Genomic DNA, 22,595 nt, shown 5'->3' on the forward strand with positions numbered 1-22,595 from the left:
CGGCAACAACAAGACGTCACACGACGCCCTGTCTCTCAAATCACGGACAGCGAGAACTTACTTCCGTCTTCTGATTGGTTGGTGATGATGCGGACGTCGCTATCCAAGATGGCGTTACCATGGTGGAACATGTTGTCGAGACGCAGAGGATTTTTGAAGAAAGCACTTCTTCAGGTGAGGGTTTAAACTGTGTCACATATCAGTAGAGATGTTCTTCGGGTGTTCCGTTAGGATCAGAAGTATTTAATACGAATAACTTTTTTTTTTATCACAAACTGCGTGCTTGATGTCAGGTCTGGATAGCTCGTGGTTCATCCTGTTTAAATGGCCACATCAACATCATGTAGCTGCGTATATTATAATTTATACATTGCCCCCCCCCCAATATTAATATATATGTATTTATTTTGTAGGACATTGGGAAGAATATCTACACGCTGAAGGATGTAGTAGAGGAAATTAGAGACAAGCCAACCCGGAGGAGCCTGGCATTCCTATCATCAACTCAACTTCAGAGAGCCGTACCCAGAGGGACATCAGATTAGGTAGCTAAGGTTTTTAAATGACACATTTGGTCAGTTTTGGTTTTTGATTTGTTGTATGGATATTTGTTTTTTTGTATACAAATCTGCCTCTCGACATCACCTCTATAGTTGTTGATGGTATTTAATGAATTGTGATGCTGGTACTGAGTGTTGAGGTCTGTGTTCAGTGACTGAGTTCTCCAAGAAGACGGGGAGACTACCCCAGCCTTTCTGCCACAGACATCAAGGTGTTGGCTCTGACATACCAGTTGGAGAGGGAAAACGTTGGGACGGACCACCTGAAGAAAGAACCCGAGGTCAAGGTAAGACCGGGAACAATGAGACCTGGGAGGTCAAGGTAAGACCGGGAACAATGAGATCTGAGGTGAGACCTGAGGTCAAGAAGACCGGGAACAATGAGACCTCAAGGTGAGTGGAGACAGGTCAAGGTAAGACCGGGAACAATGAGACCTGAGGTCAAGGTAAGACTGGGAGACCTTGAATGAGAACAATGAGATCTGATCCCAAATGGAACCCTGTTTTCTTTCTTCTAAAGTAGTGCACTATATAGGGAATAGGGTTCCATAGGACTCTGGTCTAAAGTAGTGCACTATATAGGGAATAGGGTTCCATAGGACTCTGGTCTAAAGTAGTGCACTATATAGGGAATAGGGTTCCATAGGACTCTGGTCTAAGTAGTGCACTATATAGGAATAGGGTTCCATAGGACTCTGGTCTAAAGTAGTGCACTATAGGGAATAGGGTTCCATAGGGCTTTGGTCTAAAGTAGTGCACTATATAGGGAATAGGGTCCCATAGGGCTCTGGTCTAAAGTAGTGCACTGAATAGGTGCCATAGGACTCTGGTCTAAAGTAGTGCACTGAATAGGGTCCCATAGAATCTGGTATAAAGTAGTGCACTAATGTAGGAATAGGTCTCTGGTCTATAGTAGTACCACTATATAGGGAACAGGGTGCCAAGGGGACACAACCAGAAACAGACTAGTTATCACACAGAAGCCTGAGTATTGGGTAGGCGTTTGAATAGGTCACAGCTTTGACATGTCGTCTGTCGTCAGGTCCAGGTGCAGTACAAGGAGACATCCAGAGGCTCCCGTTGGCGTGGCAGGGGTTCCACTTCCCCTCAAAGGTACAGTTTCACAAATATATATATTTATTTATCCGTTATTTTACCAGGTCAGTTGACTGAGAACACGTTCTCATTTGCAGCAACGACCTGGGGAATAGTTACAGGGGAGAGGAGGGGGATGAATGAGCCATTTGTAACTGGGGATTATTAGGTGACCGTGATGGTTTGGGTGCCAGAGATTGGGAATTTGGCCAGACACCGGTTAACACTCTACTTACGATAAGAGCCATGGGATCTTAGTGACCACAGAGAGTCAGACACCGGTTCACACCCCTACTCTTACGATAAGAGCCATGATCTTTTAGTGACCACAGAGAGTCAGGACACCCGCTTAACGCCCCATCCGAAGACGCACTACACAGGGCAGTACGCAATCACCGCCCTGGGGCATTGGGATATTTTATTTTAGACCAGAGGAAAAAAGTGACTCCTACTGGCCCTCCAACACCACTTCCAGCAGCATCTGGTCTCCCATCCAGGGACTGACCAGGACCAACCCTGCTTCGCTTCAGAAGCAAGCCAGCAGTGGTATGCAGGGTGGTCTGCTGCTGGCAAGTCCAAACAATGACATGAAATCAACTCTGTTGTTAACCAGAGTACTGATCCGTGTGCATGTTGAGATGTTAGACTAAGTAAATGAACAACCTGAAAAGACATCTAGAATAACAATGTGAATGAGGAACCATGTGGGATGATCAATAGTACAAATCAACCACTTCTGTCAACATCTAGAATAATAGTTAATAGTTCTCTTCTCCTCTGTGGTCCAGAGGCCAGCTGATGGGCTGTTCAGTGGCAGACAGAGGCCAGCAGCACAGACACAGCACAGCTATAACCCTCCAGAGATCGGAGAGTACAACAGCTTCCAGTTCTGGAGGAATCCTCTGCCCTGCTTCGACACTGACCTGCTGGAACTAGTGGTGAGTAGGACACACACTACCTCTGACCTGCTATAACTGTCTCTCTCTCTCTCTCTCTTGTCTCTCTCTCTCTCTGTCTCTCTCGGTCTCTCTGTCTGTCTCTCTCTCTCTGTCTCTCTGTCTGTCTCTCTCTCTCTCTCTCTCTGTCTCTCTCTCTCTCTGTCTCTCTCTCTCTCTGTCTCTCTCGGTCTCTCTGTCTGTCTCTCTCTCTCTCTGTCTCTCTGTCTGTCTCTGTCTCTCTGTGTGTCTGTCTCTGTCTGTCTGTCTCTCTCTCTCTGTCTGTCTCTCTGTGTGTCTGTCTCTGTCTGTCTGTCTCTCTCTCTCTGTCTCTCTGTCTGTCTCTCTCTGTCGGTGCTGAAGAATTGATGTGGTCCTTGTTATTTTCCTGCAGAACATTGAGGACCTGTCAATATCAGACAGTGGAGCAGCAGACACTGTCCACACAGAACCTGAAACCGGGTCAGAGGAACACAAACACTCAAAGAATCATTCAGAGGAGCACAGCAGTGGATCGGAGGAGGAAGATGAGAAGGACGAGATGAGGAGGAGGATGGTGGCGGTTGGATCACCTCAGCAACATTAAACAGGTCCAGATGGAGACGGGATCTGGGCGTCGCCTGGGACGCAAGTGGCGTGTCTCACCACCGACTTCGCTATGCAGGTACTGAGGCTCAAATGGGACTTCTTTTGATAGTGCACTACTTCTAACCAGGGCCCATAAGTAGTACACTATATAGGAATTCAAATCAAATCAAATTTTATTTGTCACATACACATAAGGCAGATGTTAATGCGAGTGTAGCGAAATGCTTGTGCTTCTAGTTCCACAATGCAGCAATAACCAACAAGTAATCTAACTAACAATTCCAAAACTACTGTCTTATACACAGTGTAAGTGGATAAAGAATATGTACATAAGGATATATGAGTGAGTGATGGTACAGAGCAGCATACAGTAGATGGTATCAGTACAGTATATACATATGAGATGAGTATGTAGACAAAGTAAACAAAGTGGCATAGTTAAAGTGGGCTAGTGACATGTATTACAAATGCAGTCGATGATCTAGAGTACAGTATATACATATGCATATGAGATGAATAATGTAGGTAAGTAACATTATATAAGGTAGCATTGTTTAAAGTGGCTAGTGATATTTTACATCATTTCATCAATTCCATTATTAAAGTGGCTGGGAGTTGGGTCAGTGTCATGACAGTGTAGCTGGCAGCAGCCACTCAATGGTGGCTGTTTAACAGTCTGATGGCCTTGAGATAGAAGCTGTTTTTCAGTCTCTCAGTCCCAGCTTTGATGCACCTGTACTGACCTCGCCTTCTGGATGATAGCGGGGTGAACAGGCAGTGGTTCGGGTGGTTGATGTCCTTGAGATCTTTATGGCCTCCTGTAACATCGGGTGGTGTAGGTGTCCTGGAGGGCAGGTGGTTGCCCCCGGTGATGCGTTGTGCAGACCTCACTACCTCTGGAGAGCCTACGGTTGAGGGCGGAGCAGTTGCCGTACCAGGCGGTGATACAGCCCGCCAGGATGCTCGATTGCATCTGTAGAAGTTTGTGAGTGCTTTTGGTGACAAGCCGAATTTCTTCAGCCTCCTGAGGTTGAAGAGGCGCTGCTGCGCCTTCTTCACGACGCTGTCAGTGTGAGTGGACCAATTCAGTTTGTCTGTGATGTGTATGCCGAGGAACTTAAAACTTGCTACCCTCTCCACTACTGTTCCATCGATGTGGATAGGGGGTGTTCCCTCTGCTGTTTCCTGAAGTCCACAATCATCTCCTTAGTTTTGGTTGACGTTGGAGTGTGAGGTTATTTTCCTGACACCACACCCGAGGGGCCCTCACCTCCTCCCTGTAGGCCGTCTCCCGTCGTTGTTGGTAATCAAGCCTCACTGTTGTGTCGTCCGCAAACTGATGATTGAGTTGAGGCGTGCGTGGGCCACGCAGTCGTGGGTGAACAGGGAGTACAGGAGAGGGCTCAGAACGCACCCTTGTGGGGCCCCCGTGTTGAGGATCAGCGGGAGGAGATGTTGTTGCCACCACTACCTGGGGCCCGTCAGGAAGTCCAACGGCTGCACAGGGCGGGCCGAGACCCAGGGTCTCGAGCTGATGACGAGCTTGGAGGGTACTATGGTGTTGAATGCCGAGCTGTAGTCGAGAACAGCATTCTCACATAGGTATTCCTCTGTCCAGGTGGGTTAGGGCAGTGTGCAGTGTGGCTGAGATTGCATCGTCTGTGGACCTATTTGGGCGGTAAGCAAATTGGAGGTCTAGGTGTCAGGTAGGGTGGAGTGTGATATGGTCCTGATCAGTCTCTCAAAGTACTTCATGATGACGGAAGTGAGTGCTACGGGCAGTAGTCGCTTAGCTCAGTTACCTTAGCTTTGGGAACAGGAACAATGGTGGCCCTCTGAAGCATGTGGGAACAGCAGACTGGTATAGGATTGGATTGAATATGTCCGAAACACACCGCCAGCTGGTCTGCGCATGCTCTGAGGGCGCGGCTGGGGATGCCGTCTGGGCCTGCAGCCTTGCGAGGGTTAACACGTTTAAATGTCTTACTCACCTCGGCTGCAGTGAAGGAGAGACCGCATGTTTTCGTTGCAGGCCGTGTCAGTGGCACTGTATTGTCCTCAAAGCGGGCAAAAAGTTATTTAGTCTGCCTGGGAGCAAGACATCCTGGTCCGTGACTGGGCTGGGTTTCTTCTTGTAGTCCGTGATTGACTGTAGACCCTGCCACATGCCTCTTGTGTCTGAGCCATTGAATTGAGATTCCACTTTGTCCCTGTACTGAATTGGGTTGCCATTTGGGACAGCGAACTCCTCTTTGTCTACGTAACTGTCCCCTGAGTGGTAATAGTTGACGCTGATGACTGAAAGTTGAGACCCCGTTGTAGATGTAGACAGTCAGAACCATGCGTTTGTTTGGTCGACTGTTGACTGAAGCTGGTTTGTTCCACAGAACGTCCTGATTCAGATCGGGCTCCATGTCCTCTCTGTGAATGGGATGCTCATCAAACAGGCCAGGAATTACATCCTGCGATGCCACGCCTGTTTTAAGTGAGTACCTCTTCCACGCTGAACGCTCACGTCGTAAAATACATTTACAAATCTGTGTTATTCAATTATTACCACCCACACTGCCTGGCGCGTGCCAACCTGCGTTGCCAAGGGCTACAATAGAGGTCCTCCCATCTCCTCATTGGTTTATAGAAGCGGGTACCCACGTGCCATCTCCTCATTGGTTTATAGAAGCAGGTACCCACGTGCCATCTCCTCATTGGTTTTATAGAAGCGGGTACCCACGTGCCATCTCCTCATTGGTTTATAGAAGCAGGTACCCACGTCCCATCTCCTCATTGGTTTTATAGAAGCAGGTACCCACGTGCCATCTCCTCATTGGTTTATAGAAGCAGGTGCGTGCCATCTCATTGGTTTATAGAAGCAGGTACCCGCGTGTCATCTCCTCATTGGTTTTATAGAAGCAGGTACCCACGTGCCATCTCCTCATTGGTTTTATAGAAGCGGGTACCCACGTGCCATCTCCTCATTGGTTTATAGAAGCAGGTACCCACGTGCCATCTCCTCATTGGTTTTATAGAAGCGGGTACCCACGTCCCATCTCCTCATTGGTTTTATAGAAGCAGGTACCCACGTCCCATCTCCTCATTGGTTTTATAGAAGCAGGTACCCACGTCCCATCTCCTCATTGGTTTATAGAAGCAGGTACCCACGTGCCATCTCATTGGTTTATAGAAGCAGGTACCCACGTGCCATCTCCTCATTGGTTTTATAGAAGCAGGTACCCACGTGCCATCTCCTCATTGGTTTATAGAAGCAGGTACCCACGTCCCATCTCCTCATTGGTTTTATAGAAGCAGGTACCCACGTGCCATCTCCTCATTGGTTTATAGAAGCAGGTACCCGCGTGTCATCTCCTCATTGGTTTATAGAAGCAGGTACCCACGTGCAATCTCCTCATTGGTTTATAGAAGCAGGTACCCACGTGCCATCTCCTCATTGGTTTATAGAAGCAGGTACCCGCGTGTCATCTCCTCATTGGTTTTATAGAAGCAGGTACCCGCGTGCCATCTCCTCATTGGTTTATAGAAGCAGGTACCCACGTGCCATCTCCTCATTGGTTTATAGAAGCAGGTGCGTGCCATCTCATTGGTTTATAGAAGCAGGTACCCGCGTGTCATCTCCTCATTGGTTTTATAGAAGCAGGTACCCACGTGCCATCTCCTCATTGGTTTATAGAAGCAGGTACCCACGTGCCATCTCATTGGTTTTATAGAAGCAGGTACCCACGTGTCATCTCATTGGTTTTATAGAAGCAGGTACCCATCTCCTCATTGGTTTTATAGAAGCAGGTACCCATGTGCCATCTCCTCATTGGTTTATAGAAGCAGGTACCCGCGTGCCATCTCCTCATTGGTTATACCCACGTGGGTGATTGAAAGACTAAATGTTTTGCCGGTAGTAATGGTAATACTATGAAAGTGTAGATGCCAATCACCATATAAGTTCAAAGATGAAAAAGCCTGGAAGGAGGAGAGATGACTAGGAACGATTCGGTTGACCGTTTTATGTGTGGATTAATTGTCGGAGTAGAGGACCTTGTGCATTTCAGGTAAAATAACAACTCAATGTTTATATCCCAGGATAAATTAGCTAAATAGGACAAATTAGCTAGCTAGCAACAGCAAGCTAGCTAAATAGGACAAATTAAGAAGCTATTAGCTAGCTAGCTAAATAGGACAAATTAGCTAGCTAGCTAGCTAGCTAGCTAAATAGGACAAATTAGCCAGCTAGCTAGCTAGCTAGCTAGCTAGCTAAATAGGACAAATTAGCCAGCTAGCTAGCTAGCTAAATAGGACAAATTAGCCAGCTAGCTAGCTAAATAGGACAAATTAGCCAGCTAGCTAGCTAGCTAGCTAGCAACAGCAAGCTAGCTAAATAGGACAAATTAGCTAGCTAGCAACAGCAAGCTAGCTAAATCGGACAAATTAGCTAGCTAGCAACAGCAAGCTAGCTAAATAGGACAAATTAGCTAGCTAAATAGGACAAATTAGCTAGCTAGCAACAGCAAGCTAGCTAAATAGGACAAATTAGCTAGCTAGCAACAGCAAGCTAGCTAAATAGGACAAATTAGCTAGCTAGCAACAGCAAGCTAGCTAAACTGCCATACATGTTTAATGCTTTTCGACATGTCCCCAAATGAATGTCATTGGTTACGTTTGTTTTGATATTGTGATGCGCGTTTGTGTCGGGGACAAATACATTTACGCACGACGGCGCAGCCGGTCCGTGTTCCGTGTTCGCAGTAAATTTAAAAAAACACCCGTTGATGTCACGAGGGCCCGTTTTTAGTCATTAGACAACTTTTTAAATATTAGTTTTTAGTCATTAGACAACTTGTTAAATATTAGAAAACTTGTCCTCAACCTTGGTCTTTAAGAAGCTTAATTCAAACGGATAGTCTGACCTTCTCTCTCTGTTGTAGGACCACCACCAACATGAATAAGGTCTTCTGTCCACACTGTGGCAACAGAACGCTGAAGAAGATAGCCGTGACTGTCAGCGAGGACGGAAACATCCAGATGCATTTCTCAAAGAACCCCAAAGTGCTCAACCCCAAAGGGAAGAGGGTAAGTGGATGAATTTGGGACCAGACCATAATGAAAACTCATACTGTAGTAGGAAACTCAGATTCAAATGTGCAGCTTCTACTGGTTGTACCTAGTCAGTTGGGGAAAGGGGGGATACCTAGTCAGTTGGGGAAAGGGGGGATACCTAGTCAGTTGGGGAAAGGGGGGATACCTAGTCAGTTGGGGAAAGGGGGGGATACCTAGTCAGTTGGGGAAAGGGGGGGATACCTAGTCAGTTGGGGAAAGGGGGGGGATACCTAGTCAGTTGGGGAAAAGGAGGGGGGATACCTAGTCAGTTAGGGGAAAGGGGGGGATACCTAGTCAGTTGGGGAAAGGGGGGATACCTAGTCAGTTGGGGAAAGGGGGGATACCTAGTCAGTTGGGGAAAGGGGGGGATACCTAGTCAGTTGGGGAAAGGGGGGAGGATACCTAGTCAGTTGGGGAAAGGGGGGAGGGATACCTAGTCAGTTGGGGAAAGGGGGGAGGATATCCTAGTCAGTTGGGGAAAGGGGGGATACCTAGTCAGTTGGGGAAAGGGGGATACCTAGTCAGTTGGGGAAAGGGGATACCTAGTCAGTTGGGGAAAGGGGGGATACCTGAGTCCAGTTGGGGAAAGGGGGAGATACCTAGTCAGTTGGGGAAAGGGGGGATATCTAGTCAGTTGGGGAAAGGGGGATACCTAGTCAGTTGGGGAAAGGGGGATACCTAGTCAATTGGGGAAAGGGGGGATACCTAGTCAATTGGGGAAAGGGGGGATACCTAGTCAGTTGGGAAAAGGGGGGATATCTAGTCAGTTGGGGAAAGGGGGGATACCTAGTCAGTTGGGGAAAGGGGGATACCTAGTCAGTTGGGGGAAAGGGGGATACCTAGTCAGTTGGGGAAAGGGGGGATACCTAGTCAGTTGGGGAAAGGGGGGATACCTAGTCAGTTGGGGAAAGGGGGATACCTAGTCAGTTGGGGAAAGGGGGGATACCTAGTCAGTTGGGGAAAGGGGGATATCTAGTCAGTTGGGGAAAGGGGGATACCTAGTCAGTTGGGAAAAGGGGGATATCTAGTCAGTTGGGAAAGGGGGGATACCTAGTCAGTTGGGGAAAGGGGGGATATCTAGTCAATTGGGGAAAGGGGGATATCTAGTCAGTTGGGGAATGGGGGGATACTCTAGTCAGTTGGGAAAGGGGGGATACCTAGTCAGTTGGGAAAAGGGGGGATACCTAGTCAGTTGGGGAAAGGGGGATACCTAGTCAGTTGGGGAAAGGGGGATAAGTCAGTTGGGGAAAGGGGGGATACCTAGTCAGTTGGGGAAAGGGGGATACTCTAGTCAGTTGGGGAAAGGGGGGATACCTAGTCAGTTGGGGAAAGGGGGGGGGATATCTAGTCAGTTGGGGAAAGGGGGAGGATACCTAGTCAGTTGGGGAAAGGGGGGATACCTAGTCAGTTGGGGGAAAGGGGGATACCAGTCAGTTGGGGAAAGGGGGATACCTAGTCAGTTGGGGAAAGGGGGGATATCTAGTCAGTTGGGGGGGGGAGGATACTAGTCAGTTGGGGAAAGGGGGGTGGTATCTAGTCAGTTGTGGGAAAGGGGGATATCTAGTCAGTTGGGGAAGGGGGGGATACCTAGTCAGTTGGGGAAAGGGTTACCTAGTCAGTTGGGGAAAGCATTCAAGTCAGTGGAAATTACCTAGTCTGTTTTATAACTGAATGCATTCAACTGAAATGTGTCTTCCACATTCAACCCATCTCTCTGAATCAGGGGAACAGTGGGTTAACTGCCTTGTTCCGGGGAACAGTGGGTTAACTGCCTTGTTCGAGAACAGTGGGTTAACTGCCTTGTTCAGGGAACAGTGGGTTAACTGCCTTGTTCAGGGCAGAACAACAGATTTTTACCTTGTCAGCTCAGGATTCGATCCAGCAACCTTTTGGTTATTGATCCAGAGCTCTAACCACTAAGCTACCTGCAGACTAGCTTCTTCACTCTTACTGTAGCAGCTGCAGACTAGCTTCTCCACTCTGTTACCGTAGCAGCTGCAGACTAGCTTCTCCACTCTGTTACCGTAGCAGCTGCAGACTAGCTTCTCCACTCTGTTACCGTAGCAGCTGCAGACTAGCTTCTCCACTCCGTTACTGCTACAGACCAGCTTCTCCACTCTGTTACCGAGCAGCTACAGACTGGCTTCTCCACTCTTACCGTAGCAGCTACAGACTAGCTTCTCCACTCTGTTACCGTAGCAGCTGCAGACTAGCTTCTCCACTCTGTTACCGTAGCAGTTGCAGACTAGCTTCTCCACTCTGTTACCGTAGCAGCTACAGACTAGCTTCTCCACTCTGTTACCGTAGCAGCTGCAGACTAGCTTCTCCACTCTGTTACCGTAGCAGCTGCAGACTAGCTTCTCCCCTCTGTTACCGTAGCAGCTACAGACTAGCTTCTCCACTCTGTTACCGTAGCAGCTGCAGACTAGCTTCTCCACTCTGTTACCGTAGCAGACTAGCTTCTCCACTCTGTTACCGTAGCAGCTGCAGACTAGCTTCTCCACTCTGTTACCGTAGCAGCTGACGACTGCTTCCCACTCTGCTACCGTAGCAGCAGACCAGCTTCCACTCTAAGTTACCGTAGCAGCTACAGACTAGCTTCCCACTCTGTTACCGCAGCAGCTGCAGACTAGCTTCTCCTCTTGTTCCGCAGCAGCTGCAGACTGGGTTTCCCACCTGTTACCGTAGCAGCTGCAGACTAGCTTTCTCCACTCTGTTACCGTAGCAGCTGCAGACTAGCTTCTCCACTCTGTTACCGTAGCAGCTGCAGACTAGCTTCTCCACTCTGTTACCGTAGCAGCTACAGACTAGCTTCTCCCTCTGTTACCGTTTACGTTTACATTGCTTATTGTAAATGATTGAGGTGAATGCTAATCTAATGTCCGCTCTCTGTTCCCATTAGTACTCCCTGCCCCTGCCCAAGGGGCAACACGGCAGCAACCCCCACCTGGTGGAGGACCAGCGTTTCCCCAGCAGCGCGTGTCCCGTAAGGCCCGCCAGAAGACGGACGTCTTAAACCCAGACTACCTGGCCGGGGGCGCTCTTTGCTTTCTCTGATCACGACATCTACAGCCGCTCTGCCAACCTGCACATCACAGACGGGCGCGGGCGGAGGGGTCGGAGAGGCGGGCCAACCCCAACGCTGCCCGCAAGAAGAAATGTTGAAGAATCGGAAGCCATTTTCTACACGCCAAGTTCCACTAAAGAGAAATCCCAGAAACTGAACTGTGAAGATAGCTGGATACTGATGTTTTGTATAAAATTACTTCTTTTTTTCAAAGGTAAACGTAATGAATTCCGGGTTCAAATAATGTCATACAGTAACTAAACTACCAAGTTTGCTAAAAGCCTGACGGTAATTTGCACTTTCAAGGCTTGTGTCTGTAACCTGCTCTGACATTTTGATGCCCCTAATTAAAAACACAGTTCAAGACGCCTCTGTTGTGGATATATTTTAATAATGAAGATCCATCTTACAGTAGAAATAAACTATTTTAAATGTACATAGTCAGTTACCACATTGTCAAACCCAGATTAGATGGCAGGATATACAAGCTAAAGCATTGGAAACATTCCTGAAAAGGGTAAATTGTTAAATGAACTAGTCAAAATGCACAGTAGCTGAGAATCAAACCATTAATTCAAGGCTGTTGTTAGTTTACCTTGCCAACACTCCTGAGGTTAACTCTCTGCTACCTCTGGGTTTACCTCAGGCTCTGATGGCTCACTGTCTACCTCTAGGACTGGGACATGTTCTGGGACGGTCAGTACAGGTTTTGGGGATTCAGTATGGCCTCCAACTCAGGGTCTTCCTGTACTTCATGGTGGCTGTCAGCCCTTGGTCTCTCTGGGTGGGTCAGTACAGGTTCGGGTCGTTCAAAATGGCTTCCAGTTCAGGGTCAGAGGTCAGACCTGTCTCGGACACAAACTCAGTAGATATGGTGGATGAGACCATGGGATCCTCCTCAATAGGTTCCGGGCCTGCTATTGGTTCAGGAAGTCCCAGGTTGTCAACAGGAAGTATGGGTTGAGGATCAGCTGTGGTGAAAACCGTCCAGCTCAACACCGAGGTCTTCTCCCACCGGAGTCACCGTCTCCCTCTTGGGAAGAACAAACGCCAGAGGCTCAGGACTGGACTCACATCGATACAACCCAGACCGCTGTACTGGTGGACTTGAGTTGGAGGACACCTGGAGCAGAAAAACCACGTTTCACATTATTACAGAGGTCGTTACTGTGGATGTTCTCTGTCATCTTCTAGTCTTTAGCATCGGTGGTAGATCATGAAATACCAACTGATGTGGGGGGACAGAGTATTTGCAGTAGGACAGAGCTGGGGGGACAGAGTATTTACCCAGTATGACAGAGAGCTGGGGGGGACAGAGTATTTACCCAGTAGGACAAAAACTGACAGAGTAGCTGACAGAGAGCTGTGCTGGGGGGGACAGAGTATTTGCCCAGTATGACAGAGAGCTGTGCTGGGGGGGACAGAGTATTTACCCAGTATGACAGAGACTGTGCTAGAGGGGGGGACAATGAGACAGAAACTGTGCTAGGAGACAAGTGTACAGTATGACAGAAACTGTGCTAGAGAGGGAGTTACAATTATGACAAGAAGCTGTGCTGAGGCAAGTTTTACCCAGTATGACAGAGAGCTGTGCTGGAGACAAGTATTTACAGTATGACAGAGAGCTGTGCTGGGGGGAACAGAGTATTTACCCAGTATGACAGGAAACTGTGCTGGGAGGACAAGTATTACCCAGTATGACAGAGAGCTGTGTGCTGGGGGGGACCGTGTGCAGTATGACAGAGAGCTGTGCTGGGAGGGACAGAGTATATACCCAGTATGACAGAGAGCTGTGCTGGGGGACAGAGTATTTACCCAGTATGACAGAAGCTGTGCTACAGAGGACAAGTATTTACCCAGTAGGACAGAGAGCTAGAGAGAGAGGACAAGTATTTACAGTATGACAGAGAAGCTGTGCTGAGAGACAAATATTACAGTATGACAGAAGCTGTGCTGAGAGGACAAGTGTTGCAGTATTTACCCAGTATGACAGAGAGCTGTGCTGGGGGAACAGAGTATTTACCCAGTATGACAGAGAGACAAGTATTACAGTATGACAGGTGGGGACAGAGTATATGACAGAGAAACTGTGCACAGAGGAACCGTGGTACCCAGTATGACAGAGAGCTGTGCTGGGAACAGAGCATGACAGAGAAGCTTACCCAGTATGACAGAGAGCTATGACAGGCTGCTGGGGGACAGAGTATTTACCCAGTATGACAGAGAGCTGTGCTGGGGGACAGGAGTATTTACCCAGTATGACAGAGAGCTGTGCTGGGGGGACAGGTATTTACAGTATGACAGAGAGCTGTGCTGGGGGACAGAGTATTTACCCAGTATGACAGAGAGCTGGGGGACAGAGTATTTGCAGTATGACAGAGAGCTGTGCTGGGGAGTATTTAGTAGGACAGAGAGCTGGGGGGGACTGGGGGACAGAGCATTTACCCAGTAGGACAGAGAGCTGTGCTGGGGAACAGAGTATTTACCCAGTATGACAGAGGAGCTGTGCTGGGGGGAACAGGGTGTGCTGGGGATTTACCCAGTAGGACAGAGAGCTGTGCCGGGGGGACAGATTTACCCAGTAGGACAGAGAGCTGTGGGGGGGACAGTATTACACAGCATGACAGAGAGCTGTGCTGGGGGAACAGGACCTGTAGACAACGGTTGAGGAAAGGCACCAGGTCCCCAGCAAAGGAACAGCAGAATTGGACAAACAGCTCCTTCTCTCGGTCGCTGAAGGCCGTCTCTTCAGCCCGGTGGAACGCCACGATCAACTTGGTGACCTGGGGAGGAGAGAGAGGAAATCATTTCAACAAGAGTCTTGAGTCTGAGGGAGTGTGACCTGATCCTATCAGGGTAACTTCTACCATGGTCAGAGACGCAGTGGCTTTCCAGTCTAGAGAGCATCCACTCTACCGCGTCTAGAGAGCATCCCGTCTACCGCGTCTAGAGAGAGCATCCCATCTAGAGAGCATCCCGTCTACCGCGTCTAGAGAGCATCCCATCTAGAGAGCATCCAGTCTACCGCGTCTAGAGAGAGCATCCCATCTAGAGAGCATCCCGTCTACCGCGTCTAGAGAGAGCATCCAGTCTACCGCGTCTAGAGAGAGCATCCAGTCTACCGCGTCTAGAGAGCATCCAGTCTACCGCGTCTAGAGAGCATCCCGTCTACCGCGTCTAGAGAGAGCATCCAGTCTACCGCGTCTAGAGAGAGCATCCCATCTAGAGAGCATCCAGTCTACCGCGTCTAGAGAGAGCATCCCGTCTACCGCGTCTAGAGAGAGCATCCAGTCTACCGCGTCTAGAGAGAGCATCCAGTCTAGAGAGAGCATCCAGTCTACCGCGTCTAGAGAGAGCATCCCATCTAGAGAGCATCCCGTCTAACGCATCTAGAGAGAGCATCCAGTCTACCGCGTCTAGAGAGCATCCAGTCTACCGCGTCTAGAGAGAGCATCCAGTCTACCGCGTCTAGAGAGAGCATCCCATCTAGAGAGAGCATCCCGTCTACCGCGTCTAGAGAGAGCATCCAGTCTACCGCGTCTAGAGAGAGCATCCAGTCTACCGCGTCTAGAGAGCATCCAGTCTACCGCGTCTAGAGAGCATCCCGTCTACCGCGTCTAGAGAGAGCATCCAGTCTACCGCGTCTAGAGAGAGCATCCCATCTAGAGAGCATCCAGTCTACCGCGTCTAGAGAGAGCATCCCGTCTACCGCGTCTAGAGAGAGCATCCAGTCTACCGCGTCTAGAGAGAGCATCCAGTCTACCGCGTCTAGAGAGAGCATCCAGTCTACCGCGTCTAGAGAGCATCCAGTCTACCGCGTCTAGAGAGAGCATCCCGTCTACCGCGTCTAGAGAGCATCCCGTCTACCGCGTCTAGAGAGAGCATCCAGTTTACCGCGTCTAGAGAGAGCATCCAGTCTACCGCGTCTAGAGAGAGCATCCCATCTACCGTGTCTAGAGAGAGCATCCCATCTACCGCGTCTAGAGAGAGCATCCAGTCTAGAGAGAGCATCCAGTCTACCGCGTCTAGAGAGAGCATCCCATCTAGAGAGCATCCAGTCTACCGCGTCTAGAGAGAGCATCCAGTCTACCGCGTCTAGAGAGAGCATCCCATCTACCGCGTCTAGAGAGCATCCAGTCTACCGCGTCTAGAGAGCATCCAGTCTACCGCGTCTAGAGAGAGCATCCAGTCTACCGCGTCTAGAGAGCATCCAGTCTACCGCGTCTAGAGAGCATCCAGTCTACCGCGTCTAGAGAGCATCCCATCTACCGCGTCTAGAGAGAGCATCCCATCTAGAGAGAGCATCCCGTCTACCGCGTCTAGAGAGAGCATCCCGTCTAGAGAGAGCATCCCGTCTACCGCGTCTAGAGAGCATCCCGTCTACCGCGTCTAGAGAGAGCATCCCATCTACCGCGTCTAGAGAGCATCCCGTCTACCGCGTCTAGAGAGCATCCCGTCTACCGCGTCTAGAGAGAGCATCCCATCTAGAGAGAGCATCCCGTCTACCGCGTCTAGAGAGAGCATCCCGTCTACAGAGAGCATCCCATCTAGAGAGAGCATCCAGTCTACCGCGTCTAGAGAGAGCATCCCGTCTACCGCGTCTAGAGAGAGCATCCCGTCTACCGCGTCTAGAGAGCATCCCATCTACCGCGTCTAGAGAGCATCCCGTCTACCGCGTCTAGAGAGAGCATCCCGTCTACCGCGTCTAGAGAGAGCATCCAGTCTACCGCGTCTAGAGAGAGCATCCCGTCTACCGCGTCTAGAGAGCATCCCGTCTAGAGAGAGCATCCCGTCTACCGCGTCTAGAGAGAGCATCCCGTCTACCGCGTCTAGAGAGAGCATCCCGTCTACCGCGTCTAGAGAGAGCATCCAGTCTACCGCGTCTAGAGAGAGCATCCAGTCTACCGCGTCTAGAGAGCATCCAGTCTACCGCGTCTAGAGAGCATCCCGTCTACCGCGTCTAGAGAGAGCATCCAGTCTACCGCGTCTAGAGAGCATCCAGTCTACCGCGTCTAGAGAGAGCATCCCGTCTACCGCGTCTAGAGAGAGCATCCCGTCTACCGCGTCTAGAGAGCATCCCATCTACCGCGTCTAGAGAGAGCATCCCATCTAGAGAGCATCCAGTCTACCGCGTCTAGAGAGAGCATCCAGTCTACCGCGTCTAGAGAGAGCATCCAGTCTACCGCGTCTAGAGAGAGCATCCAGTCTACCGCGTCTAGAGAGCATCCAGTCTACCGCGTCTAGAGAGAGCATCCCGTCTACCGCGTCTAGAGAGCATCCCGTCTACCGCGTCTAGAGAGAGCATCCCGTCTACCGCGTCTAGAGAGCATCCAGTCTACCGCGTCTAGAGAGAGCATCCAGTCTACCGCGTCTAGAGAGAGCATCCCATCTACCGCGTCTAGAGAGAGCATCCCATCTACCGCGTCTAGAGAGAGCATCCCGTCTACCGCGTCTAGAGAGAGCATCCAGTCTACCGCGTCTAGAGAGAGCATCCCGTCTACCGCGTCTGAGAGAGCATCCAGTCTACCGCGTCTAGAGAGAGCATCCCATCTACCGCGTCTAGAGAGAGCATCCCATCTACCGCGTCTAGAGAGAGCATCCCATCTACCGCGTCTAGAGAGCATCCAGTCTACCGCGTCTAGAGAGCATCCCATCTACCGCGTCTAGAGAGAGCATCCCGTCTACCGCGTCTAGAGAGGCATCCCATCTACCACGTCTAGAGAGCATCCAGTCTACCGCGTCTAGAGAGAGCATCCAGTCTACCGCGTCTAGAGAGCATCCAGTCTACCGCGTCTAGAGAGCATCCCATCTACCGCGTCTAGAGAGAGCATCCAGTCTACCGCGTCTAGAGAGCATCCAGTCTACGCGTCTAGAGAGAGCATCCCGTCTACCGCGTCTAGAGAGCATCCCGTCTACCGCGTCTAGAGAGCATCCCGTCTACCGCGTCTAGAGAGAGCATCCCATCTAGAGAGCATCCAGTCTACCGCGTCTAGAGAGAGCATCCAGTCTACCGCGTCTAGAGAGAGCATCCAGTCTACCGCGTCTAGAGAGCATCCAGTCTACCGCGTCTAGAGAGCATCCCGTCTACCGCGTCTAGAGAGAGCATCCCATCTACCGCGTCTAGAGAGCATCCCGTCTACCGCGTCTAGAGAGCATCCCGTCTACCGCGTCTAGAGAGCATCCAGTCTACCGCGTCTAGAGAGAGCATCCAGTCTACCGCGTCTAGAGAGCATCCCGTCTACCGCGTCTAGAGAGAGCATCCCGTCTACCGCGTCTAGAGAGAGCATCCCAGTCTACCGCGTCTAGAGAGCATCCAGTCTACCGCGTCTAGAGAGAGCATCCCGTCTACCGCGTCTAGAGAGCATCCAGTCTACCGCGTCTAGAGAGAGCATCCCATCTACCGCGTCTAGAGAGAGCATCCCATCTACCGCGTCTAGAGAGCATCCCATCTACCGCTTCTAGAGAGCATCCAGTCTACCGCGTCTAGAGAGAGCATCCCATCTACCGCGTCTAGAGAGCATCCCGTCTAGAGAGCATCCCGTCTACCATGTCTAGAGAGCATCCCATCTACCGCGTCTAGAGAGCATCCCATCTACCGCGTCTAGAGAGCATCCCATCTACCGCGTCTAGAGAGCATCCCATCTACCGCGTCTAGAGAGCATCCCATCTACCGCGTCTAGAGAGAGCATCCCATCTACCGCGTCTAGAGAGAGCATCCCGTCTATCGCGTCTAGAGAGAGCATCCCGTCTAGAGAGAGCATCCCGTCTACTGCGTCTAGAGAGCATCCCGTCTACCGCGTCTAGAGAGAGCATCCCGTCTACCGCGTCTAGAGAGCATCCAGTCTACCGCGGCTAGAGAGCATCCCGTCTACAGCGTCTAGAGAGCATCCTTTCTAGAGAGAGCATCCCGTCTACCGCGTCTAGAGAGAGCATCCAGTCTACCGCGTCTAGAGAGAGCATCCCGTCTACCGCGTCTAGAGAGAGCATCCCGTCTACCGCGTCTAGAGAGCATCCAGTCTACCGCGGCTAGAGAGCATCCCGTCTACAGCGTCTAGAGAGCATCCTTTCTAGAGAGAGCATCCCGTCTACCTCGTCTAGAGAGCATCCAGTCTACCGCGGCTAGAGAGCATCCCGTCTACCTCGTCTAGAGAGAGCATCCAGTCTACCGCGTCTAGAGAGAGCATCCCGTCTACCGCGTCTAGAGAGAGCATCCCGTCTACCGCGTCTAGAGAGCATCCCGTCTACCGCGTCTAGAGAGAGCATCCCGTCTACCGCGTCTGAGAGAGCATCCCGTCTACCGCGTCTAGAGAGAGCATCCCGTCTACCGCGTCTAGAGAGAGCATCCCGTCTACCGCGTCTAGAGAGAGCATCCCGTCTACCGCGTCTAGAGAGAGCATCCAGTCTACCGCGTCTAGAGAGCATCCCGTCTACCGCGTCTAGAGAGCATCCCGTCTACCGCGTCTAGAGAGCATCCCGTCTACCGCGTCTAGAGAGCATCCCGTCTACCGCGTCTAGAGAGAGCATCCCGTCTACCGCGTCTAGAGAGCATCCAGTCTACCGCGTCTAGAGAGCATCCCGTCTACCGCGTCTAGAGAGAGCATCCCGTCTACCGCGTCTAGAGAGAGCATCCCATCTACCGCGTCTAGAGAGCATCCCGTCTACCGCGTCTAGAGAGCATCCCGTCTACCGCGTCTAGAGGGAGCATCCCGTCTACCGCGTCTAGGGAGCATCCCATCTAGAGAGCATCCCATCTACCGCGTCTAGAGAGCATCCCATCTACCGCGTCTAGAGAGAGCATCCCGTCTACCGCGTCTAGAGAGCATCCCATCTACCGCGTCTAGAGAGAGCATCCCATCTACCGCGTCTAGAGAGAGCATCCCGTCTACCGCGTCTAGAGAGCATCCCGTCTACCGCGTCTAGAGAGCATCCCATCTACCGCGTCCAGAGAGCATCCCATCTACCGCGTCTAGAGAGAGCATCCCATCTACCGCGTCTAGAGAGAGCATCCCATCTACCGCGTCTGAGAGAGCATCCCGTCTACCGCGTCTAGAGAGCATCCCATCTACCGCGTCTAGAGAGAGCATCCCATCTACCGCGTCTAGAGAGAGCATCCCATCTACCGCGTCTAGAGAGAGCATCCCATCTACCGCGTCTAGAGAGAGCATCCCATCTACCGCGTCTAGAGAGCATCCCATCTACCGCGTCTGAGAGAGCATCCCATCTACCGCGTCTAGAGAGCATCCCATCTACCGCGTCTAGAGAGCATCCCATCTAGAGAGCATCCCGTCTACCGCGTCTAGAGAGCATCCCATCTACCGCGTCTAGAGAGCATCCCATCTACCGCGTCTAGAAGAGCATCCCGTCTACCGCGTCTAGAGAGCATCCCGTCTACCGCGTCTAGAGAGAGCATACCATCTACCGCGTCTAGAGAGCATCCCGTCTACCGCGTCTAGAGAGAGCATCCCGTCTACCGCGTCTAGAGAGCATCCCATCTACCGCGTCTAGAGAGAGCATCCCATCTACCGCGCCTAGAGAGCATGGGACAGACTAGACATGTCATTATGGTAACTGTAGCAGCAGACATAGCGTTAGCAGAGACAGACAGGCGTTGGTTACCTTCACCAGGGCGTCCTCCAGGTACTTGGTCACCTGCTGGGCCAGACCGAGGGGACAACAGAGCCTGAGGTCGTTGAAGGCCGTCAGGATGTTGTTCAGGAAGCAGGCCAGAGGGGGGAAGTCCAGCAGAGCCATGGGGGGCTGGAGGGTACCTGGCTGGGTACTGGGGGGCTGGAGGGTACCTGGCATGGAGCCCCCACCCAGCATAGAGGGGAGAGAGATCAGAGTGTACAGGTTCATGTCCTCCTGGAACCTGTCTATGGCTTCCTCTACAGCTTTGCGGAAGGTATCGGCCGCCACGCGCTGGAACATCGGGGCCAGCTGGCCGCGGAAGTCTGCCCCGACGCGGCTGAAGGACAGGCCGAAATACATGCACTGTCCCAGCAGGGAGTCCAGGCGTCCGCCCACCCCCCTCTGGAGGTCTCGGTCCAGGGTCACCAGGAACTCAGACACCTGCTGCACCACCCAGCCGTGGAAGATGGCCGCCTCGTTCACCGCCTGGCCGTGACCACCTTTCAACACAGAAACCGTACATCACAAGGCTGCCCCCTCATTCACCACAGACACCATACATCACAAGGCTGCCCCCTCATTCACCACAGACACCGTACATCACAAGGCTGCCCCCTCATTCACCACAGACACCATACATCATAAGGCTGCCCCCTCATTCACCACAGACACCATACATCACAAGGCTGCCCCCTCATTCACCACAGACACCATACATCACAAGGCTGCCCCCTCATTCACCACAGACACCATACATCACAAGGCTGCCCCCTCATTCACCACAGACACCACAGACACCATACATCACTAGGCTGCCCCCTCATTCACCACAGACACCATACATCACAAAGGCTGCCCCCTAGCTCACCAGACACCGTACATCCACAAGGCTGCCCCCTCAGTTCACCACAGACACCACAGACACCATACATCACAAGGCTGCCCCTCGTTCACCACAGACACACATACATCACAAGGCTGCCCCTCATTCACCACAGACACCGTACATCACAAGGCTGCCCCCTCATTCACCACAGACACCATACATCACAAGGCTGCCCCTCATTCACCACAGACCACCATACATCACAAGGCTGCCCCCTCGTTCACCACAGACACCATACATCACAAGGCTGCCCCTCATTCACCACAGACACCGTACATCACAAGGCTGCCCCCTCATTCACCACAGACACCACCGACACCGCCATCACAAGGCTGCCCCCCTCATTCACCACAGACACCATACATCACAAGGCTGCCCCTCTATTCACCACAGACACCATACATCACAAAGGCTGCTCCCTCATTCACCACAGACACCATACATCACAAGGCTGCCCCCTCATTCACCACAGACACCGACACATCACAAGGCTGCCCCCTCGTTCACCACAGACACCGTACATCACAAGGCTGCCCCCTCATTCACCACAGACACCACAGACACCATACATCAAGGCTGCCCCCTCATTCACCACAGACACCACAGACACCATACATCAGGCTGCCCCCTCATTCACCACAGACACCACAGACACCGTACATCACAAGGCTGCCCCTCATTCACCACAGAAACCACAGACACCGTACATCACAAGGCTGCCCCCTCATTCACCACAGACACCGTACATCACAAGGCTGCCCCCTCATTCACCACAGACACCACAGACACCGTACATCACAAGGCTGCCCCCATTCACCACAGACACCACAGACACCATACATCACAAGGCTGCCCCCTCATTCACCACAGACACCATACATCACAAGGCTGCCCCTACATTCACCACAGACACCATACATCACAAGGCTGCCCCCTCCATTCACCACAGACACACCCAGACACCATACATCGCTGAGGCTGCCCCCTCATTCACCACAGACGCCATACATCACAGGGCTGCCCTCGATTCACCACACAGACACCGTACATCACAAGGCTGCCCCCTCATCTCACCACAGGCCTGCCATACATCACTGAGGCTGCCCCCTCATTCACCACAGACACCATACATCACAAGGCTTCCCCTCATTCTACAGACACCATACATCACAAGGCTTCCCCTCATTCACCACAGACACCATACATCACAAGGCTGCCCCCTCATTCACCACAGACACCATACGTCACCAAGGCTGCCCCTCATTCACCACAGACACCATACATCACAAGGCTGCCCCTCATTCACCACAGATACCATACATCACAAGGCTGCCCCCTCATTCACCACAGACACCATACATCACAAGGCTGCCCCCTCATTCACCACAGACACCATACATCACAAGGCTGCCCCCTCGTTCACCACAGACACCATACATCACAAGGCTGCCCCCTCATTCACCACAGACACCGTACATCACAAGGCTGCCCCCTCATTCACCACAGACACCATACATCACAAGGCTGCCCCCTCATTCACCACAGACACCGTACATCACAAGGCTGCCCCCTCATTCACCACAGACACCATACATCACAAGGCTGCCCCCTCATTCACCACAGACACCATACATCACAAGGCTGCCCCTCATTCACCACAGACACCATACATCACAAGGCTGCCCCCTCATTCACCACCATACATCACAAGGCTGCCCCCTCATTCACCACAG

The 22,595-nt window shown here is 51.5% G+C and overlaps 1 protein-coding gene and 1 pseudogene across 1 annotated transcript; one reads left to right on the forward strand and one right to left on the reverse strand.

The window, feature by feature from the left end:
- Positions 1 to 715: 715 nt before the first annotated feature.
- On the forward strand, positions 716 to 11,715 carry LOC135570261 (RNA-binding protein NOB1-like; annotated as a pseudogene).
- A 600-nt stretch (positions 11,716 to 12,315) lies between these two features.
- On the reverse strand, positions 12,316 to 20,492 carry LOC135570262 (conserved oligomeric Golgi complex subunit 8-like; the record flags this gene model as incomplete). The annotated part of the gene is made up of 4 exons (XM_065016381.1): positions 12,316 to 12,471; positions 13,794 to 13,856; positions 13,964 to 14,131; positions 19,965 to 20,492. Coding segments are annotated over 4 exons (915 nt in total), but the record flags the coding sequence as incomplete, so codon positions are not given.
- Between the last annotated feature and the right edge of the window lie 2,103 nt (positions 20,493 to 22,595).

Source organism: Oncorhynchus nerka, unplaced genomic scaffold, assembly GCF_034236695.1.
Source record: "Oncorhynchus nerka isolate Pitt River unplaced genomic scaffold, Oner_Uvic_2.0 unplaced_scaffold_1009, whole genome shotgun sequence".
NCBI lineage: Eukaryota > Metazoa > Chordata > Actinopteri > Salmoniformes > Salmonidae > Oncorhynchus > Oncorhynchus nerka.